Source organism: Micromesistius poutassou (assembly GCF_964030765.1).
Source record: "Micromesistius poutassou genome assembly, chromosome: 21".
NCBI classification, from domain to species: domain Eukaryota; kingdom Metazoa; phylum Chordata; class Actinopteri; order Gadiformes; family Gadidae; genus Micromesistius; species Micromesistius poutassou.
In genome coordinates, this window is record NC_140291.1 from 5,537,561 (window position 1) to 5,560,895 (window position 23,335).

The 23,335-nt window shown below is 45.9% G+C and overlaps 2 protein-coding genes across 2 annotated transcripts; one reads left to right on the forward strand and one right to left on the reverse strand.

The window, feature by feature from the left end:
- Positions 1-91: 91 nt before the first annotated feature.
- Positions 92-17,232, reverse strand: tbc1d12b (TBC1 domain family, member 12b). Its single transcript, XM_084485317.1, has 14 exons — positions 15,503-17,232; positions 13,238-13,352; positions 8,999-9,129; positions 8,321-8,403; positions 7,800-7,917; positions 7,327-7,433; positions 7,046-7,126; positions 6,642-6,733; positions 6,387-6,458; positions 5,950-6,078; positions 5,660-5,769; positions 4,951-5,108; positions 4,504-4,607; positions 92-2,462 (listed from the first exon to the last, which is right to left on the reverse strand). The coding sequence occupies exons 1-14, from the start codon at positions 16,957-16,959 to the stop codon at positions 2,394-2,396; spliced, it is 2,826 nt and encodes a 941-aa protein (XP_084341443.1). The 5' UTR covers positions 16,960-17,232; the 3' UTR covers positions 92-2,393.
- A 1,054-nt stretch (positions 17,233-18,286) lies between these two features.
- On the forward strand, positions 18,287-19,588 carry drd6b (dopamine receptor D6b; the record flags this gene model as incomplete). Its single annotated transcript, XM_084485982.1, has 1 exon — positions 18,287-19,588. The coding sequence occupies exon 1, from the start codon at positions 18,470-18,472 to the stop codon at positions 19,586-19,588; it is 1,119 nt and encodes a 372-aa protein (XP_084342108.1). The 5' UTR covers positions 18,287-18,469.
- Positions 19,589-23,335: the final 3,747 nt, after the last annotated feature.

Sequence of the window (23,335 nt, forward strand, 5' to 3'; positions counted from 1 at the left end):
CACAGTTATAAGGCAGTTGTAAAATGCTCTTATCGTTCATTTATTCACATGATTCTTAATTTCAATTGTTGAACATTGTAACAAGGGTAAATCAATTTACAAAGTATGTACATCTACTTTTCGTGTACCCGAATAGTTCTCCTTGTGAAAACTATACAGAAGTCAAAGCATAGGAAAAGAGAAGCTGGAGATACATTTTGCAGCCATACAATATAATACAATAAACATCATATTTCATCCACTAGATAAAGATACTATACTAGATGCGGAGGAATATTTTGCATATTAGCATGGCAAATTCATGATAAATGGTGTTTCCCGATAAAACAAACACGAAATGTTTGGACAAAATATTTGTTTTAAAGGTATTAGGCCTACATGTATTTAGAATAGGTGTTATGAAATTGTCCCATCTGAAAATGTTACAAAATTATTTAGAAAATTCTTAAAAATGTCTGTAACAGATAAACCCATTTTGTTTTTCAAAACAGTACATATTATGAAAATGTTGCATGTGAAAGTGTAGATTATTTCAAATATGAAGAGATATTTATACTTGTTAGATATTATATGTTATTCTCAAGTCTCTAAGACTTGTTTCATTGCACTTTTATTTCAGTTAAATCAGTCATATATATGGTCATATAACTTTTGTTGTTGAGAAATTGTCCTCAATTCTAATAACTAATGTCACTTTAATCACATTTCACAATATATAAACAAATAAAATAAAAACAAAACACTTTTCACCTAAGCAACACTAGATGTTTTAAAAAATTTCAAGGCCCTATTTTAAGAGCATTATAACTCTTGGTCCAAGATACACTTAAGTGTAGAATCCATTTTTGGAGTGCACTTCCACACAAATACAGTACACCCTATACTGTATTTATGATGGAATATTTCACAGGTTTAAACCGCAGGAGATCCTGTCTCGACATTCCCCCTCTCAAGTCCTACACGATGATCACATGACCACAATGAAATTGAAACCAGAAAGCTGTGACCTAATTGTGGCGGACATACTGAAAACAGACACACAATGTTCCCTTTAAACAGGTGGAATAAAGCAACAAAGTCAAGCTGGCTGATTGAAGCCATACTTAGTTTCAATCTATTGAATGAAGTTATACAATGGATTTGCAATATGACCATTTTACCCGCATAGTCTCAAATGGTGTTGAGGTTGTATCTTACCAGCACAATTTTTTATATATTCAATTAAGACAAAGGATTATAATTTGATCCTTGTGGGTTAGATTGGATCATGTCAGCAGGACAAACCCATTGTATAGCCCTTTCACAGATTTTATAGGAGTTGGAGTGGAAAAATGGATTGATCTTATCATTGCACAAAGAGTTCAGTTGAGGAGGTGACATTGATCAGACTTGGATGATTTCAAATTTTAAAAAAAATTGTGTTGAACGGTTCAATACTATGACAATGGAATAAGCTCACAAGGCTGATTTGCATTATGTGTGAATGTCACATTTCCAACAACTGAACAATACTATCACTGAAATACTTTGTCCATATTGCCCCGCTCTGAAGGAATGTTAAAACACCCACAAAAACACATAAACACAAACTTTGCAGGAAGTGACAGAGCTATCATTTGGTATCCTATGGGGATAGAATTACCTTAACTTCAACAATACTAAACTTCAACAATGCACTTCACGTTTAGACTATTCATTAAGATATGCCTAAACACTTGTATTAACATTGCTCAGTCCATACACAGCCTTTCCATTGCAATAGCAGTTACGTGGTTTAGCTGTCACTGATAGTGTACATCTTTCACTATAACCGTTCACTTTGTTTCTTCTTCTCTATATTTTGTTCTTCTTTTATTGTCCAAAATGTTGCCTGGTGGAAAACATGATTTAGGCAACACATAAATGACGTACAAACCATTTAGAGCTGTCTCTACTAGCTATCATATTATTACAACTTCATTAGTAATAATGATAAACTGATTAACTTTTTTTTCCATTCAAGTCTGTAATTAAATGTAATTTCCTCCCTTATATCTTCACTCATGCTAGCATCAATATCGTCTCTAACCACAGGATGACCATCAACCCTTTACCCTCAACTACCAAACACTGTCTTGATTCCAGGCCGACATCAATATTATTGTTTCAAACTGTGGAGGTCCCTGTGGAGGTCCAATCCCCCTTGATATCTACGAGTCACCAGGACAATATTAACAAACTTGACCGCAGGTGTGTGGAGGCAGGGAGGAATCTAATTTCTTTTTTAAAAATGAACCAGGAGTTCCGTTCAAGATGGCCGACCCTGCCCTCACCCAAACCTTGAAGGTTAGAGGAGGCGTTAAAAAGGGTTATCAAAATCAGGCAGGTTGTCTCATAGTGAATGAGGTCAGAGGTCAGCTTCTCTGCATCATGCACCCACTCTTCTCGGTCTCTTTAGGATCCTTCATCAATGAGGTGAACACCTGAGGGGAGAGCCAGACACAGACAGACAGACAGACAGACAGACAGACAGACAGACAGAGAGAGATGTTTGAACAATTAGCAGGAAACATGAGTTTATGTCTTATTATATTTATTGAGAACCTTCTAATATGAAGATGCATGAGTGCTTAAGAAAGAGAAATATACTTTTTAAAGGGGTCCTATTATGCTTTTCCGTTTTTTCCTTCTCCTATTGCTCTTTACATGTTTTTGGGTAAATAAATGGTTGGCAAAGTTACAATACCACAAATTTTCCACAAGGGGGAGTAAATGACAAATCACAGTTACTGAGCTGCCTAGAAACGGCTTGGAGGAGGCTTGGAGGAAACCTTCCCTACGCCCCTCAGAAGTTTATAGGCTATGCAATAAAACCGGAAAAACATATCATTTTTGAGACTAGACTTCATAACGACAAGTATGGATGCCCACAGGGACCTCTTTGCACTTCTTTGCTGAATCAGATGAATCAGTTATTAGAACTGCTTGTGATGGTTGAACATGAGCGAGAATTTATCAGGTGATGTTTATAATTGTACGCTATAATGTATCGTAATGCAAATGATAGAATGGGTGTTAAGTTCGCCTCTAGTGCTTGCTGCAAGTTCACTTTATTCTATCATTGCAATGGGCAGCCATCGTTGTGACGTAATCTCGGGAGGACTCGGGTTGCTTTACTTCCGCACGAAACTCTGAAAACTCTGACCCAACGGAGTGTTCAAAGCACTTTTCTCCGAGCTTAAGGTCCAAACCTCCAAAACTCCTGGAAACTCCCGGGAACGTTTTGAAGGCGGCATTTTGCTGGGAGTCAATGGGAGAGCGTCATCAGATGATTTACAATCAGTCAGAAGAACATTTCGATTTTGCTACTCTCATCAGGTAAGTTTTGGTTAACAATGGTTATTAATAATAATAATAATAATAATAATACATTTTATTTATAACACACTTTACATCAAACAAATGATCTCAAAGTGCTAACAAATGATCTCAAAGTGCTAACAAATTATGTCCCTTCTTTGTTGTGAAGGGACATCTCCCTTGTATGCTCTGCCAAAGGCAGAGCCTTCACATAGCCATCTAACTGCCTCAAAATCAGCAACTGGGTGTTTCACATAGGGGTTGTAATACTCATAAAAGAGAAAAAAGAATGTGCTCGACAACCCTTTATTGTTGTAAATCTTCAACAATAAAGGGTCTCATCTTCTATGAGATCAAAAAAATAAATAATAAACATTAAAAAAAGGCCATAATAGGACCCCTTTAATTAATAATATAGTATCCAAATCAAATCACGCACAGGAGGCCTTTTGTCTATGTGACAGGCAGACCACATGGTTTTAACAGCACAACGGCAGGCACAAAATAAGCCACCAGAGGACGCTTGGGGTAGTGGGAATGAATCCATGTCAGTTTACTGTGGTTTACGCTCATCTAAACCCATGTTTAGATGGTAATAAACATTGGAAAGGCCAAGAGAGCGAGAGATCACAAGAAAGGAAACTCTAAATAAACATTGTCTCATTCCTTATGATATGACGTCTACTCCTTGTGTCACGACTGCTGGTTGAAATAAGATATGCCCCTTTAGGAATCAGCTTATGACTTCCTCCAGGCTTATTTTACCATCTGCCAGCCACCATATGCTCCATATTTTACATTCCGGCTGCATGTGTGTGTATATATGTGCGCTGTATCAGAGCACCACTGTAGTTAGGAAAGCAGTCCTCTGTTTAGGTTAAAGACAGACTGTATGTAAATATTGTCTCCCAAACTATGTCCTTCCTACCCTATAATCCAGAAATTGGACTCCGAAATCTAGGTCACTACACCAGACGTCGTTGTAGGCGGCCCAGCAAATCTCAGTGTTTGCTTAAGACAGCTTGAAACTTGGAGGGTTAGGTTGCAGACCACTCCGCTAAATAAACATGACCTTTCCAGAAAGAAAACAACTCCAAATGCTCTTGGCCCTTGGTGGACTGGGTTGAGAGTCCTATTTTAAACTGAGCGGACACAGGAATTTACCTGGTTCCACTTCCTGTTGCCGCTTAGCATGGGTGTCGCTGCGATGCAGGAAAACAGCCTATCAGAGAGAAGGTCTTCATCAGGGAGGCGGGCCAGGAACTGAGCTGGAATGGAAGAGAACAACAGAGAAGGTCAGGATAGAGCAAAGTAAAAGTCATAACTATGTATTCATTTAGCAGACGCTTTTACCCAAAGCTTGTAACAGTGAATACATTTATATTAGGGATCAGTTAAAGTATGCCTTCAGGCAGGCTGTTAGGATCAAACTGACATATTACTCCTGGTGATCCAACCCCCTGGCCACTATACCACCCTGCTCCAAAGCAACACATCCAAAGAAAATCATGCCCACAGGAGGCTAGCCGAAGAGCACGTTAGCAGCCAAGACCGCAGGAAAAAGACTGAAGGAAAGGGGGGGGGGTGGGGGGGGGGGTCTTGAGTGCGGACCTATGTGGATGAAGTCCATCTGGAGCAGGATGTCCTGGTAGAGACGGAGGATGCCCAGGCCCACCCGGAACAGGAACTCCTCCCCGTCCCGGCAGAAGACGTCCCAGACCCGGCAGGCCACGTCCAGGGGGAAGGGCTTGGTGTACAGGGAGAAGATCCTGGAGGCCCAGGAGGAGGACCCGACGGAGAGGAGAGAGTGGGGGGTTTCTTTTAACAAAATATTAATATATGTTTTTAGCTTAGCTTTCTTCTCATCTAGCAGGCCTGGTGTGTCAACCAAATGAACCTCTAGACTATCTTGTCATTTTTTTGTTTTCATATTCTAAAAATAAACACGGTGGTTCCCTTGTTTAACACTTTATATTACAGTCTGGCACGAGACACGCTAGATAAATAAAGTTGAGTTGATTGAAAGCTACTTCAAACAGTCTATGCTTGAACGGATGAAACGAGCGAGGGAAAGAGGTGGGAATGGGTGGAGGATGTGGAGGCTGAAGTGATTGAGGACAGTCATTTGTAATTGTGATGGATCTAATGTAACCCTGTTGAGGAGCTTCGTAAAAATAACCTGAATCTATTCAAAATGATCGTACGGTACCTTACGTTGGCCAATTGCCTCACACAATTAAGCAGAAGATAGAACAATAATTAAAGAGAACAGTGTGCTTTCGCTTTCACTTTCCCTGCTCAAAGATTATTGATCGCTCACCAGTCGATGAGGTAGAGGTCAGGGGTCAGGTTGGAGGAGAGGAAGTGGTTGAAAAGACGAGGCAGGTTCTCCTCAAAGAACACCTCGAACGCCCCAAAGTACTTCAGCATCTGCCGTAGGGATTCAAACGCGACAACAGAAGAAGAAGATAGAGGCAAATTAAAGAGAGGGAAAGAGAGGGAGGAAGAGGAAGGTAAATGAGGTAAAATGGGATTTGCGGGATTTTCCTCTTGGGGTGACTATTTTTCATTTGATGTGTCCATTATTATGCATTTGTGTGTGCTATGTACCAGCTCGTGGTCCACCCTGAAGAAGGTCATCTGACAGGGCTTGTTGATGAGGTTGGCGAAGGAGATGAACGCGTCCGCCTCTTCCATGTTCAGTATGAGCACAGCCGCTATGAAGGACATGCCCTGAACCTAGGGAGGGAGACATAGAGGGAATACACACACACACACGGACAAAAGACAGAGAAAGTCACAGAGAGTAGAGAAGGAAAGTGATAGAGAAGGAAAACAAAAGAAGAACGGAAGAGAGAAATAGAGAGGGAGTAGAGGGTTATCACACTATCATGAATTGAAACACCTTAAATAAACTCAACTTATACTGTGTGTGTGTTTGTGTTTGTGTGAGTGTGAGTGTGTGTGTGTGTGTGTGTGTGTGTGTGTGTGTGTGTGTGAGTGTGAGTTTGTGTTTGTCTGAGTGTGTGTGTGTGTGTGCGACTCACGTATCCGATGTCAGGCCTGTAACAGGTGTAGGCTCCCAGAATGCTGTGCAGCAGGTTATGATAAGGACCGTCCTGTGTTGGAAGGCAGAACAGCGTGACCATGAAGACAATTCACTCCAGTGGTTGAGTCGGTCAACATTGCTTGGGGTATAGACCCATTTCAGAGTAATGGGTAAGGGTCATTAGTAAAGGTACACACACACACACACACACGCACACACACACACACACACACACACACACACGGTGCAGTACCTTCTGGAAGATGTAGAGTGAAGGGAAGGTTCTGGAGATGTCCAGCTTGATGAGCTCCAGGCTGGACTCTCGGTCCGCCAGCGACGCTCCGTCTACACCCCAGAGACACGGACACGCTTTAATTTGACAAAACAACAACCAGGTTGACGCCTTTACTTTGAAAAACAAGAACCAAGCCCACTTCTTTACTTTGAAAAAACAAGAACCAAGCCCACTTCTTTACTTTAGAAAGTAAGAACTTTAGCCTGAGAGCATATTCTCCAGACACGGGTTGGTGAATCCAATCACATAAGTTGAACGTAACAAGGCACCATTGTACTCAAGTAAGGGAGGTCTGTCTTCAAAGAGTTTCATTTATCTGAAGATTCTTTTGATTAAGAATAAAGAAGGGCCGGTTGGAATACCGTCTGCGTCGCTCTCCGAAGGGCTCTCATCAAACGTCCTCCACTTCTCCATCGCTCTGGACAGGAAGATCTCATACAGCTCTGAGGAGGGGAGGGGTGGAAACACAAAGGATGTCGGAAGGGGGGTTATTAGTACAAATAGAGGGATTGGAGAAAGTGTACGTGTGTGTTTCCTGTGTGTGTGTGTGTGTGTGTGTGTGTAGGTGTGTGTTTCCTGTGTGTGTGTTTCCTGTGTGTGTGTGTGTGTGTGTGTGTGTGTGTGTGTGTGTGTGTGTGTGTACCTGGGGTGATGTTGAGCTCGTTGCCGATGGCCAGGCTCCAGACTCGGCCCCTGACGTTAGGAGGGAGGCCCTGCCACCACAGGTCCCTGGCCCTACGACTGGCCCTCCTGCAACACACACACACACACACACACACTGCGGTTACAAACACACTCAACACACACAATGCGGTTACAAACACACTCAACAGCGGTTACAAAACACACTCACACTGCTGTTACAGAACGCACACTGCAGTTACAACACTCACTCAACAGACATATTGCTGTTTTTATACACCTAAACATAGACACCAAAAATACTCACACACACTGGCATGTACAAACATGCCACACACACACACACACACACACACACACACACACACACACACACACACACACACACACACACACACACACACACACACACACACACACACACACACACACACACACACACACACACACACACACACACAGCGTGGTGCCTACATGGAGTCCCAGTGGGGCAGGATGTCATTGTTCCAGACCACCATGGCGTTGGCGATGCTCTCCTCCTGCTTCAACCTCTCCCTCACCTGCTTCTGTCTCCTCTGGGCCTCCTTGAGCTCTGGACAAGGACACAACACTCAGAGCATTACACACATACAGCGTCTGCCATCACTCTCCTTATGAGTATCCAGGGACCCAGTTTTGCCTGTTTTTCCTTTCTTCTCAAAACATTAGACTTGTATTCTGCGTGTTGTTTATCCCAGACTATCCTCATTGACCCTCGAGAGCTACTGTCATTTTGTCTTCAGATTTAGAACTTTGCCAAACGGCCACTGTACAAAGTGTACAGAGAGGTGATTAGACAGTGGAGGAGATGGCATGACGACAGACGGAGGGCCCTGGAAGGAACTGTAGGGCACCGGAGGCAGCACGTGCCAGCAGGTGACATCACGTCAGACCCACGACATCCAGGGGATCAGGTGACCCTTGGGGGGGGGGGGGGGGCGTGTGCCTCTCCTTACCTCTCTTCTTGGCCTCGGCCACCATCTCGTTGTACTGCTGCCGGTGTCTCTGGGCCTCCTCCAGGGACTTGGCCGGCAGGTTCCTGCACAGGAAAGCCCAGTTTCCTCACACGCATATACAAAACAAGGCAACCGGGGATCCACTATGGTGGCGCGAGGTGTACACACTACACAGTGCAGACACAGAGCCGCTGCTTTAAGGGCCAACTGGCTTGAAGTGGCCGGCGGGATTGTTTTGGCAACTGTATGCACATCCAGGCCTAACAGTAGGAAATATCATAGGGCTCTTATTCAACACCAAGGTGATGGGGAAGTTTTGACAGCTGCTTTTTCTGTGTTTTATTCTATTTATGATTCTTATATATATATATGTTTTAACATTGATAATGATTTGTTTTCTGGTTTTTAATGTATGTTTCATAGTTGGTGGGAGCCTATAGTATTGTGAATTTTAATGGCCAATCACAATGTTGGATGAATAAAAGATGTTGCCTTTGCCTCTGAAAATGTATTTCCTCATCGAATCATCTATGAGAAGGAAGATTAGAAGTGTTGAAGTAGCAGAGACAAGAGCAGCGGTTTGAATGAAATGTTGGACACTATACGATATGGTTAAAATCAACATGCAGATGAGCATGATGCAGATGTGGGTGAACCCAAACGCGGATTTTAACTCACGCGGGTCGGTCCTCCAGGATCAACGCGGTGGTGGACAGAGGCTCAAACTCCAGGTTCTTCCTACTGCACCCCATGGCATGCTGGGTAGGCGAGGAGCCTGCCGACGCCCTGCCTTGCCGCACTTCATATTCCTGCAACAACATTACACAGCTGAATCACCATGGCAACTCCGGAAGGATGGAGTTGGAACAAGTGTGTGTGTGTGTGTGTGTGTGTGTGTGTGTGTGTGTGTGTGTGTGTGTGTGTGTGTGTGTGTGTGTGTTTATATTTGAGCATGTGTTTGCCAGATTGGGTATGCATGCATGTCTTGGGGCTATTATTTGCGTATGTGTATATGTGTGTGTGTATGTGTGAGTGTGGATGTGTGTGCGCATATGTGTGTGTCAAAGGAGTGATCATCTGAGGACCTTCAGGCAGTCACAAGGAACCAGAAGATCTAGAGGCAGAGTCACAGTGGATGGAGGGATGACTGAGTAAAACAACACATGTGGGGTGGCTGTGTGAGATGGTGTTGGTGGTGGTGGTGATGGTGGTGGTGGTGGGAATGATGTGGAGGGTAGTGATGGTGGTGGTGGTGGTGATGGTAGTGCTGCAGTAGCCACAATGATGTCAGTGCAAGACTTCCTAGTTGTTCTGAGTCATTGCAGAAAACCAACCCAAACAACTATACAATCAATGTTTCTATTTGGACGCAATTCAAAGGGAGGTGCTGACTTAAACAGCTTCCGACATCAAGTATTTATATCTGCTGTACGTTAAATAGTAAAGTAGATACACTTCTGGAGAATATATCAGACAGTACCTTCCAAACAAAAAAACCAAACAAACAAGGTTAACAAACCATTATGTTTGGATAAAGACTACATTTCCCAGCAGCCTCTGTTGTCTTATGGTGGCGATGTTGTGGTGTACTTTCTTTGCGACGAGGAGAGTGAGATGCATAGAAGTGGTTTGGGGAAGTACAGGGAGGAAGTGCCATGATTTAAGCTGTGTGGTGTAATCGGTGTTCCAGAACAACAGAATATTTGGTGTGGTCTAGGGTAGGAGGCTCAGTTGACCTTCCTGGTCTGTAATAGATCTGTTCCTCTATCAGATTCTGACTGTGTTTCGTTTCAGCATTTAGAATAGTGGTCAGGAAACCGACTTTTGTATTTTACTGATCATTGACTTGTGACGATAACACAGAACCATTAAACACCAGGTATGAAACAGCACTGAAATCCTCAGTGGGATTTACAGCCCAAGCATGATGAACGATGGATGACCGATGGTGGGCTGAACAACCAGTGAAACAACAAAGAAATACAAAGAAGTACAAAGAAATAAAATCCAAAAGTCCAAAAGAGCTCATTGGACGAGACATTGGAGACAGAACTTCCGAGCGATGAAGAGGACGGTGAAGAAAGAAAGATGGGAGGAAGAATGGTTGTTGGAATGAGAAGGAGAGAAGGAAAGAGCCGTACCCCGGAGGTCAAGAGGTCAGGAGTGGACACAGAGGTCATGGCCCCTGGGTGGCCTTCCTGGAGGAACAAACAAAAGATTGGAACTGCAGATTTATATTTCAATACAAAAATATGAATGGAAACGTAGGGCACCAGATTGGAGTCACAGCGAAACACAATCCGATTGTTCTTCCCCTTTCAATAATAATGGAAATAGAAAGCTGATGCGTTAGATCAACACACGCAGAATTTTTTGTTAAACCTTGAGCTTAGAGACTCTGCAGCTTATAATATGAAACATAGAAACACACTAAAATACTTTGTCTGGGTTTAAACACTAAACACATTGTAATACAAAGAAAAACATTTGAACCCTCACCCAAGAATCACCTTTGAGAGACACTAACTGCTATGTTAACATATGCTCAAGTAATCCTGGGAGTAATTTCCAAAGATATAAAAAGAAAGAAAGAAAATAATTGTTTCCTTTCAGAAAGCACGTATGTGGCTTCATCTCCATGGAAAGAAAGAACAGAAGAACAGAAGGGCAAAAGCACGGAAGAACTTAGGAACAAAGGACGAAAGAAACAAAGAATGTAAGAACAACAACACTGTAGGCCTATAGTCAGAAGCGTTGGCTTTGACTCTGGATCTCAGACCAGATTTCAATCTAGGATCCGGTCCAAGTCATTGTCGAAATCTGTCTCTGGGTCAGAGAATAGCCAACAGGGCTCTGCCGGCTCGGCTCCAGTTACCATCTGGACCAGAGTGTCTGAACAGATGCTGGAGCAGACAGGCCAAAGTTTGCACTGCCAAAACCTGGCTGACGGGGTTGTAAATCCGTCTCTCTCCCTTTCCCTCTCTCCTTCCTCCCCTCAGTCTTTCTCTCACTCCATTTTCCTTTGTCTCTACCCTTCGCCCTCCCTCTTATCATCTCTCAATTTATCTCTCTCCCTCACTCTCCCTCCCTCTTCCTTTGTCTCTCCCCCTCACCCTGCTTCTTGTATTATCTCTCTCTCCTTCGATCTCCCTCCCACTCATTCCTGCCTTGCTTCCCTCTTCTCTCGGAAAAAAAACAAAAAACCTTTTGATGAAGTCCTTAATCTGAATCAGTGTGTAATTCAGATACTATTATCAGGCTGAAACTACATCTGGAATGCAATTTTATCGTCAAGGTGATAAAAGACTCTCCCTGCCCAAACATCACAAGTGGGATCCCATCCTCCCAGTGTGCCCTGCACGTTTAAAGATGCAGAGAGGTCTGGTAGGCTGATTTCAAACCACTGATGGCTAGTGGCACCAGCCTTGTGACGTCGCTCACACCCATAGGAAACACTGGATGATTAGGAACCGGTTATTAAGATCATCATACATCTGATACTTGATGGCGTATCTTTGGCACGCTACAAATCGCAGTAGGCCGGCGTAGATCACGCACGGTGACTAAATCAGGCTTAAAAGAAAATGTACAAACATGTATGTAATGTGTATTAGAGGACAATGAGGAAGTTACCTTCGGTGTAAATGAGGTGTATTGATGAATGATTTGCTACCCTGAGTGTATATGAGGTGTATGATCATTGATTTGTTACCCTCGGTGTATATGATGTGTATGATCGTTGATTTGTTAACCTGAGTGATTTGTTACCCTGAGTGTATATGAGGTGTATTGATCATTGATTTATTACCCATGCCTACCTAATGTGCATTTGAGCTAGGAGCCTTTGACCCATACAGTTTAACTCTGGAGAGGAACTGCCCATGTTAAATATGAAAGTCAAAATATAAACATACGCACAGAATATTTTCCCTACAACATTACAAATGTCACTGAATCCTAAAAACACCAAGAGGGCTATAGCAACACAAAGGATGTCCAACAACTACGCACACATGACTGTTACAGTGTAACCCTAACAGTAAGCAAGTTGAGCTGGAAGACAAGTTAATAATAGCTTAGCTCTCCAACAATGAATAACTCTGTTATGTACCTAAAGCCTATCCAATGGTAGTCAACCCTGTCACACAGGAATAAGGGTGGCACGGCCTAGCAGTCAGAGAGATGGAACAAGATAGGGTTTAAACACCTGCTCTCTGTTCAGCCCATTGAAATGCTAAGAATTGCAACAGTTTGCAAGCTAGTTAAACTACCGATATGCCAGAAATGTAAACACTACGGTGGTAGTAGGCTGAATATTTGCCTAACATTCACTGAAGCAGTGACCTGATACCAAACTAGAAGCAGGAATATAGCATATAACCAGGGTTAACTCATTCAAGCATTGGGGACTGTGAGTACACACAGGCACGTATGTAAGCCTTGGTCCATTACCAGATGGTAATGTATCATTATAATAATCATCAGGGAATTTCACAGTGTATTGTTGTGACAGATCATATTCCCATTAATTTAGTCATTACGCATCACCAACCACAATCACTGCTCGTTTTGTGACCAAGTGACAGCACTTCCATTATTTCTCAATAAATGACAGTTCTTATAGCCAGGCACCAGGCAGAATGAATGCAAATCAGGGGGGGGGGCTGTCATTTTGTGTATCCCTCGCTGAGCATAATCCATTCATCCTCTGATCCAGTCATAACACACAAAGGCGTCATCACTTTAGTATGTGAACAACTCCTCTCTCCAACCACAAGACTCTCCAAGGGGCCCCCCCACAATCAAGATTCTTGTCTGGGGGGCCGGAGGGGGAACCTGAGCCGGAGCTGTTTGGGGTTGCGTGTGTGAAACCTAAGTGTGAAGCTCAGGTGACGGGGCCGCTCCGAGACAACCTACCTGCTGGATGGTCCGGGCGTTCTTGGTGGGGCTCTCCTTGAGGGGGACTTTACCAAACAGCTTCCAGCCCGGGGCGCTCTGGCTCGAGGGCCGCTGCTTCCTGGAGAACAGGCCCCTGGGGGCCAGACATGGAAACAAACAATTTTGAATTTGAAAGACATGGTGGGTTTCTATAAAGAGACGGTATTCAGTTGTTTTTTATACATCCCCTAGTTTTGTCCCATGCTAGTATTCTTGTGACTAATATGACTTGGAATTTCGTCACACTACAGAAGTGAGATATGCTTTTAATGACTTTCCATCGTCTTTAACAGGATTAGCTTGTGGTTTATTATTAGTTGGTAAAGGGAAAAAACGTGACAAGAAGACAAATCAGTCTGCACAAACTATGTTAACGTGTGTGCGTGTGTGTGTGTGCTTCCATCAGCATTATAAAGTGATGAGTGGGTTTATTGGGTAATGAAGGATGTCTGCATGTGAGTCATGTTTGTGTGATCCAAAAAGACATAGGACCAACATACTGCAAGTTGGCATCAAGTTTGTGTGTCTGTCTGTCTATCTGCACATATTTGCCGTGTGTTCATGCATGTCTTTCTGCATGCATAAGTGTGTGTGTGTGTATATACATGTGTGTGTGCATGTATGTGTGAGTGCATGTGAACATGCATATACATGGATGTCTGGCTGTACGTCTGCTATACATGTATACGTGTGGTAAATACCTGTGTGTGTGCATATTTTTGTGTGAGTGTGCATATTTGTGTGCGTGTGCGTGTCCGTGTGTGCACGTTCGTGCTTATAATATAAGCACGCACGCGCATGCACGCACGCATGCACACGCACACACATATTATGTGTGTGCGTGTGCGTGCGTGCGTGCGTGCGCATTCTCCATCACCACGGTTACTGTAACAGGGAAGGGTTTCTGGTTCAACCCAGGGCTTTGTGTTTCCCTGCCCGGTGCGCTAAATGTTGAATGAGGGCCAGCTTTCAGCCTTGCACCCCAGACTTCTACCCAGCTCGTGTGGTGTTACACCACCCCCTGCACCCTCACCACCTCTCAGATACCTACACCCGGCCTGAAGGACTACAGAGAACTCTTCCTCACCGCTCCCCCACCCACCCAAACACACACACACACACACACACACAACCCAGGCGGCTGCCACGAGGAGGCTGCAGGAAGCCAGCTCATAATGGTAAGCAGCATCGTACGTGTTTGAAAGTAGTCTGGCACTTGGTGGATGATCAATCCAAACGCTGCGATTTTACACCCAATGAGCCAAATCCAATCCCAACAACCCTGGTCGAAGTGATTAACTTCTGTATAATTACTGTGTCACAGCTCCATGATTTGTAGCAGCTCAATGAAAAGTGCTCCACTGTTTATCTATTGTTTCCATGAGTTTCTCATTCACTCTGTTCCTCCAGTATATCTTACTCAATGTTATCACCTACTCTCTCTCTCTCTCTCCCTGTGTGTGTGTGTGTGTGTGTGTGTGTGTGTGTGTGTGTGTGTGTGTGTGTGTGTGTGTGTGTGTGTGTGTGTGTGTGTGTGTGTGTGTGTGAGAGAGTGTGAGCCTGCCTGCCTGCACCAACAAAAGCCTTCTGTGTATTCACAATGTCTCTACACATTGAGCACAGACCGTCACATTACTCAATGCCGCGTAATCTTGGAATGAATCACATCCTCATTATATGCATCTCCCAGTTATGATATCATGTGTCCATGTGAGATCATCTGCCTGTCAGGCACTAATTGGAATACTCTGTGTGTGTGTGTGTGTGTGTGTGTGTGTGTGTGTGTGTGTGTGTGTGTGTGTGTGTGTGTGTGTGTGTGTGTGTGTGTGTGTGTGTGTGTGTGAACTTTCTTGTGTTACTTTCTTTAACGTATGTTTTTCCATGCCTTTGTTTGGGCATGGGCATATTTTTGGCTGAGGATGGCAGAGAAATGTCTCAGTACAGTAGAGACTATTGGATGGCGGATCTGACCTTAGCCCTACTTCTGATTGATAAAAACAAGTAAACAAACCATCCACTTCCAGATGTAGTGTCCCCAACCCTAATTAAATAATAGAAAATATATATGCAAGCCCTTGACAAAGTGGAATCTCAATTGGATGTGAGCTCTTATATAAACTGTGCTCATGTTCAAAATATAAACCAAATGACAAACCACGGAACCCGTCCCACCTTCACAGGTGAAGTGGTCAACGGAAACTCTCTCGTCACTTTGACCACAGTCCGGAAAAAAACTGTTTTTACCTGCCAAAGTAGTCGGCTAGCCCGGGTCTCCTGGACTGGAGTGTGGGGTCCGTGGCCGTCTCCCCCGCCCCGGGCTCCTCGCTCTTGGCCAGCTCCCCCGGGGCGCTTTGTCTCCGGCTGGAGGCGTACGTGTTCCGGGGCCCCAGGGTGACGCCGGGCCCCGGATGCTCGTTATCCTCGTATTCGTAGTCGAAGGTGTCGTCAGGCTCAGCCTCGTCAGGGTCCGCCTCCGGTTTGGACCCGGGGCTGATGGGGGCAGACTCGCAGCTCGCACTGCAGGAGAGGAAGCCCGGTGCTGGGGAGCCGCAGTAGGAAAGTTGCAGGCCTGAGGCGGCCTCCAATGCCTCTGCTTCTGCAAGGTCCTCCTCCTCTTCCTTGGACTGTTGCGGGCTAGTGGTACCCAGGGGCTCGGCGGCCCGAGAAGGCCTAGTGGGAGTGTCTTGGATGGAGCTAGGCGGCAGTGTCCTTACAGTGGAGGCCAGAGAGGTTCCAGAAAAGTTATCCTGTGAGTTCGTCTGAGAGGGGAGAGGGCTCTCAACTACAATTACCGTAGGAAATAAGGAGGTAGACTTCTCTCCCGAATGAAAAGCTAGGTTCGAATCCCCATCGACTCCCCCCATACTGCAACCGTCCACTGTCGCCAATCCACCGTTCGGGAGCTCCGCATCCGTCTCCGCAACCACTTCACCGGCGTCCCCCGTTAGACTAAGGTCTGCAGGTTGGCAGCTTCCGTTTGACAACGAGCCCTGCTCCATGCGGGACCCTTCGCCATGGCTCGTGCTTGTGCAACACTTGAACTCTAACTCCTTTGCGTTTGCAGGCATACCTTGAAAGTTTAATACATTTCGATTCTCCGTGCAGGAATCTCCGTCTGTCTTATCCGCCAGATTAGTGTGAGTCTCCCTCACGTCTTCACGGGACGAATGGGAGGAATTGTGAATTGTGTGAGGCGTTTTACCCGGGCTATCGGCGTGTCTGCTTGAGTCAGCAGCAGCAGCATCAGAACAGGTGGCAGTGTGCCCATCCATACACGTGCCTGCCATCACCCCGGGGTGGGAGAGGGGTGCGATGCAGCGCCCTTGCCCACGGCAGTCGCTCAAGACGACATCAGAGCCGGTCTTACGGTTATAAGTGCATGCGGGGGACATTTCTGCCCCTGTGGCTAAATCCAGCATTGTCGCTCCGGTGCAAACACATTGAATTACAGCATTGCATCCAGACGGGCACGCCCCGTGCTGTACATCCACGGGGTCACCAGAAAGGGTTGACCCGTGAGGACTCCAATCGCCGGTTCGATTCTGGGAGATCTCGTCTGCTAAGCGGTGGTTGTCACAGTAATGACCGGAGAGCACAGCAGAAGGCTCGGTGTTACCTGTAGACGGCCGGCGGCTGCAGCAAGATCCCTCTTTGTCGTTTATACTCTCTGGTTGAGAAGAGCCGTCCCCGGTCGTGTCCATGTCAGTTTCCCCCCCCCCCCAGATCTCACATCATTTCCATCCGATCACAGGAGACCCGACGCGAAACGACGCTCCGGCTCGAGCCACATCCGCAGGCTCCGCGTCATCTTGGAAAACTACCGTTCTACGAAAGCACCACGAGATCACTCAGTGACACAATACGTCGCAGTCCGTTTATCATTCACAAATCCACTGAACCAGAAACCGAAGCGTTATCTCGGTCTCGGTGTAATATTATCATTATTGACAGGCGTTCTCTCCTCTGTCAGTTGAGAGTGGCCATTTTGACATTCCAGTGACGTAGCCGGGAAAGCGGGGATAGCCTGCAGGAAGGTGTTAGAGAGTCTAGGACCAAGCGCCCTCTGCTGGCGCCATGGCTGCAACTGCGGGATGCGGGCTTCTTCCACGGTCATTGGCAGATCGAAGAATCCGATCGTACAGTGGGCGGTGCCTAGCTCCGTCACCAACCAATCGTTGAGCTGAAAGGACGATGAACAGTAGCTCTGATTGGTTGGAAAGCGAGAAAGGAGCCGGCCGTAACGCCCACTGTACGTTTGGACCCTTGGATCTGATGAACTGCGTTCAGGAAGGCAAGGATTTAAAAAAAGTTAAGTAGACTGTAGCGGTGAGATTTGAACGCATCGGTGCGACACATCGTTTGAGCCTTAACCAAAGAGTCAACTCAATATGTTATTAACGGGTTTTTGGGGCTGACAATTTATAAAAAGTATCACATCTGTGTTTTTATTTGAACTTTTAGGTAGGAATTCAACTCCCCCACTTCGCGTATAGGGAAGGTTGTGCAGTATCCTCTTCAGCACCTTGGACAGCGTGCACACGTGCAACACATCCGCTAAAGAGAAAATAACCTTAATGCTTTTTTGAAGTTCTACATTGAATTGTGAGACGGAAACCTATAATTCAAGCCAAACGCAGCGTGTGCAGGTGACGGTGTAACAGGTTGTGCGTCGCTATGCTTCGAATTATGAGCGCGAGGCGCTGGGCGCGCAGAGCGCTGCCAATCCTCCACAGACACGAGACCACTGACACGTCGCGGCTGCTCGGACGCGTTCAACTGATCCGCCGGCCTCAAAGAACTAGATGCGGACCGTTGGCTTTGGTTTTTATAGAGTTGCGTTTGGCTTGGAAGTTACAAGGACACGTGCACTTCCACTAAGACTTAACTAAGTGAATGCACGCTATTGGGAGACAGTCAATGGAGAGTTTTCATAACGACAGCCAAGACCACCACCAGCACCAGCACCATCACCACGTCGTCACCACAGAGACCGACCCCGAGGCGGACCAGGACGGAGCGGCGGGCGGCGGGGGGGTCGGCAGCGTCCGCGCGCTCACCGGCTGCGTCCTGTTCGTCCTGATCGTGTCCACGCTGCTGGGCAACACGCTGGTGTGCGCCGCCGTCATCAAGTTCCGTCACCTCCGCTCCAAAGTCACCAACTTCTTCGTGATCTCCCTGGCCGTGTCGGACCTGTTCGTGGCCGTGCTGGTGATGCCCTGGAAGGCGGTGTCCGAGGTGGCCGGCTGCTGGACCTTCGGCCGCTTCTGTGACACCTGGATCGCCTTCGACATCATGTGCTCAACGGCGTCCATCCTCAACCTGTGCATCATCAGCATGGACCGCTACTGGGCCATCTCCAGCCCGTTTCGCTACGAGCGCAAGATGACCCAGAGGTTCGCCTTCGTGATGATCGGCGTGGCGTGGACCCTCTCCGTGCTCATCTCCTTCATCCCCGTGCAGCTCAACTGGCACAAGGCGGCGGTGGATAACGAGACCGCGGAGGACAACAACGCGGAGGACTGCAACGCGAGCCTCAACCGCACTTACGCCATCTCCTCCTCGCTGATTAGCTTCTACATCCCGGTGGTGATCATGGTGGGGACCTACACTCGCATTTTCCGGATCGCCCAGACTCAGATCCGGAGGATATCGTCGTTGGAGAGGGCGGCGGGCCACAGCGCGCAAAACAACAACCACGTGGAGAGTTCCCTCAAGACGTCGTTCAAGAAGGAGACCAAAGTTTTGAAGACCCTCTCCATCATCATGGGCGTATTTGTGTTCTGCTGGCTGCCCTTTTTCGTGCTCAACTGCGTGGTGCCCTTCTGCGACCTCAACACCCTGGGCGACCCGCTGTGTGTAAGCGACACCACCTTCAACATCTTCGTGTGGTTCGGCTGGGCCAACTCCTCCCTCAACCCCGTCATCTACGCGTTCAACGCCGACTTCAGGAAGGCCTTCTCCACCATCCTGGGCTGCAACAAATACTGCTCGAGCTCCACGGTGGAAGCGGTTGATTTCAGCAACGAGCTGGTGTCCTATCACCACGACACCACCCTCCAGAAGGAGGCCACCCTGCCCGGCGGCGGTGGCGGTGGAGGAGGCGGCGGCGCGCAGAGGCTTCCGTGCATCGGCGCGCACGATGCGGAGGACCTGGAGGAGTGCTTCGATAAAGTATCCGTGGTGTCGGACCCCTCGCGGAACCGGGGACGCATGCTGCTGCCGGCCATCCTGCAGTTTGAGTGTGAAGCGGAGATTTCGTTGCACCTGATGCCGTTCAATTCCTCTGGACACGTGGAGTGCTATGCCCTCCCGGGTCAAACCCAGGACTAGTCGCGCAGCCTCCGCAGGACGCCCGGATGCGCCAGTCTCGGCCGGGTCTAATCGAGGACTTTAGTGGCCAGTTGCACTTGACTCTTTAATGCGGGGTTTTATTGAGAGCGCGAGGGAGATCCTGTAGATTGATGAGGGTGAGATACATTTTGAGTCTTTTTATTATAATGTTCGAGTAGGCCTAATAGCAAAACATTAAATGTTTAAATAAACATTACTTTTTTGTTATTATAATAATAATGATAGGCTAATAACAATCATTATTATTATTATTATTATTATTATTATTATTATTAGGTATTCATGCTAATATCTTGGAACATTTACACTGTTAATTAGGCCTACAACTAAATCTGACTTGTTAAATTATCAAATTTCATAGCAATATTATTATTACCATTCCATCACAGGGGAATAGGTGAATCAATTCTTTCTATATTCTCTTGCGAAGGTTGCGCATCGTGGTGTGCGCTTCCCATCGTGAATATTCATAGCGATGGACGAGGTCAAATACATAGATTTCTCCACCAAATGCACGACGTAATGGAAAGTAAAGAAAGCCTTTAACAATTGCGTAGAGCTCCAGTTTATAAAAACGCAAGGACTGTGATATAGTTTTAGTTCAGCGAGACACACAGACAAGAGAAGAGACATTTTTGGGTGAAGCATTATTCTTGAGGATCTTTTCATAACATGTTTGCAATTACATTTTTGGTAAAAAAAATAAAAATAAAAAAAAGTCCTCAAAAGTGATTTGTCGATTAACATTTAATAAATACATGGCTCTAATATCGAAACTAATGTTGAATATATTATATAAATGTATATATTTTTTACAATAGCCCTGGCTAAAGTAGAACAATTATTATCTTTGATGTCTTTTTTCTGTGGCTTGAGCAGTTGTCAGTGTGAAAGCTCTGCTGTACAGGAGCCTGCAGCCACACTGTGTGTGTGTGTGTGTGTGTGTGTGTGTGTGTGTGTGTGTGTGTGTGTGTGTGTGTGTGTCTGTTAGCAAGTGTGTGTGTGTGTGTGTGTGTGTGTGTGTGTGTGTGTGTGTGTGTGTGTGTGTGTGTGTGAGTGAGTGTGTGTTAGTGTGTGTTTGAGCGACTGTGTGTGAGCAAGTCAGTGTGTCAGCCACATGAAATGGCACCACTGCCACCGGCGATGACCTACCCCTCCACCGGCAGGCAACACGGTCCAGGGTCCAGTTTGTTGACCAGGGTCCAGGTGGTGGGGGTCCCTCCTGAGGCCAGAGGCCCCGTTTGAAATGCAACCGGTTGCCAGACAACCGGCCCACCGAGACAGGCTCAGGACCCGCCCAACAGGGGTAGAAATATTGGTGCTGAACCAAACGACGAAAACAAACCAGAAGACACGATGATAGAAAGAATGGAAAGGAAATAGAGGCGGTTATTCTGGCCGATACAGACTCATCACTTGGATTTAATTGAGCGGGATGGGTTAGCCCTCATCTCTCATAGCGCTCCAGCGTACACTTTAGCATGCACAACAGGGCTGAAGGACTGACACCATCCCTAATGAAGCCATCTGCCGCCCTCGGCCACACATAATTCAGCCCCTTCTTGAAGTTGAACACTTTGTCAAATGCCAGCTGTGTCAGAACGCGCAGACTGATGACTGCTGTAGGAACAATTGTTGCGTATACCTTCTATTCTTTCATCATCAACGGGTTCATTCACACAGCCACCACACAAGCAGGCCAGATTTGCTTGACTTCCGCTGGATTGATCTGGCTTAACCCTAACCCTAACCTGAAGGCGTTTGGCCTTGCTCAAGGACATTGGCAAGGGAGACAATTCACATTATACGATTGGATTGGTATCACCAAAACCGTTTTATGTCTAAATAGCCATTTATTTTCTTTTTAGAGAACAAAGGATGAGCTAAGCGATCATAAATCATGAATATGGAAAGACATTTACTGTCACATAAACAAGTGTGTTTGTGTGCATGTGCGTGTGTTTGTTCACATCGGAGGCAAGTAAACAAACACACATAGCTCTTAACTCTAAACATGAATCCATAATACTGTGAAAGTCACGCATGCGCTCTTGCAGTACATCAGGCATGGCCAAGCAGGTGTGAGACCTGCTCTGTTTTACTTGCTTTGATGTCGACCTTGGTTACCAGGGAGTGCTGGAGCAGACAATAGGCTGCAGTCATACATGCTGGATGTCAAGAGGCCAGCGGAGCATATCAGTAGCCTCCGCCTGTTGTTTGAACACTGAGGAAGGTTTCCTTGTGGCAGTATGGCATGGAGGTCAGAAATAATCCATAGAAAGACAGAGTTGCGTCAATAGAGATAGGTACACGTGGCACGTCTAGCTTATTGTGTAGCTTCAGCTTCTAGTCTGAGTAGTCATCCAGACCGAGCCAAGGGCTCTGAATCCATCAACAACAGTAATGTGTTGCAAACATAATGTTCAATGTTTGCTGCACATTACTGTTATTGGTGGATTCAGCCACCAACAACTGTAATGTGCAGCAAACATTGTGCAGCAAACATAATGTTCAATGGGGTGCCAAAGCTACCCCCCCAAGTGTTGAAAGCAACTCGTGGGCAGTCTAGTTAATCTACGAACTCTACTATAAAAGCATTCCACTGACTACAATGAAATCATCTAAAGTGTAGGCCCTAATTGAGGTGAATTAAACAATACACAGAGAACCTGAGTACACACAAAGATGTACCCCATTTATTCAGTCTATAATAAGATAACTCCATTTCGGTAAACATGACAAGAATAAGCAACCACCTTATTTAAGGCTAACATGAGTAGAATAAGTAACTAACAAGATTAGGCATGTAATGTCACATAAGCATTCTTTATCTTTAGACCCACTCCCCATATCCAGATCAATACCTTATCAATACCAAAAAAAGTATGCTAATCACTTAGCTTAGCAATGTAGAGGTCAGATCCAGAATCAATACCAATACACATTCCCTAAGCTTAGTAATGTAACAATCAGATCCAGAATCAATACTTCATCCAAACCAACATATGAATATGTATATTCACTCAGCTTTGCAATGTAGTGATCACATTCAGAATCAATACTATTAAAATGCCTCAACAGCACTTGCATAGGGTGCTCCTCTCTGCAATCATTGTATCAAACCCACCACATATTAGATAATGTTTGTGATTCCCCCCAGACCAGTTCTGCTGGAAATCTGTCTGTTCGTGAGGGGGGACAGGGGGCAGTGACTCAGGAGGTAGAGCCAGTTCACTGGCAAATGAAGGTTGCTAGATTGATCCATAGCTCCTCCTTGGAGAGTGTTGAGGTTTCCCTGAGCACCACACCCAACCCTAACTTCTTCCGACGAGCTGGGCTCACCTTGCATGGTTGACACCAACGTCAATGTGTTGGTCAATATCTCCGGTTGCAGAAACTCCCTTCCCTGGTTGTGAATCTTCGTTGAGCGCACCAACGTCACTGGGGCCCAGTTACAAGGGGTTTAATGGCAGTACGGAGCTCTCTGGCAAATCCAGAAGAAAACCTCTGATCCACCGACCCGGTCATGGACAGATGCTGGGTGAAATAGTCGAGGGGTTTGTCGGGGTCCAGACAATATGAAGGTATGGAGACCTGCTTGTACTTGCCAGACGCCCAAAGAGACATATCTTGGTCAAGAGAACCAGATTTCCTGCTTGATGCTCTCGGTGCCCTGGGCTCATTGAGATAGTCAAGGCTAGACGAGTCTTCGTCCAGGTCATCTTC

Bases quoted from the DNA above. Each gene is read 5' to 3' on its own strand.
- tbc1d12b (XM_084485317.1), bottom strand. From the start codon at position 16,959: ATGGACACGACCGGGGACGGCTCTTCTCAACCAGAGAGTATAAACGAC. The intron at 9,130-13,237 runs GTAGGTTGTCTC...ATGTTGTTGCAG, and splicing joins ACGCCCGGACCATCCAGCAG to GAATATGAAGTGCGGCAAGG. The intron at 2,463-4,503 runs GTAAATTCCTGT...CTCTCCCCTCAG, and splicing joins GCAACAGGAAGTGGAACCAG to GTGTTCACCTCATTGATGAA.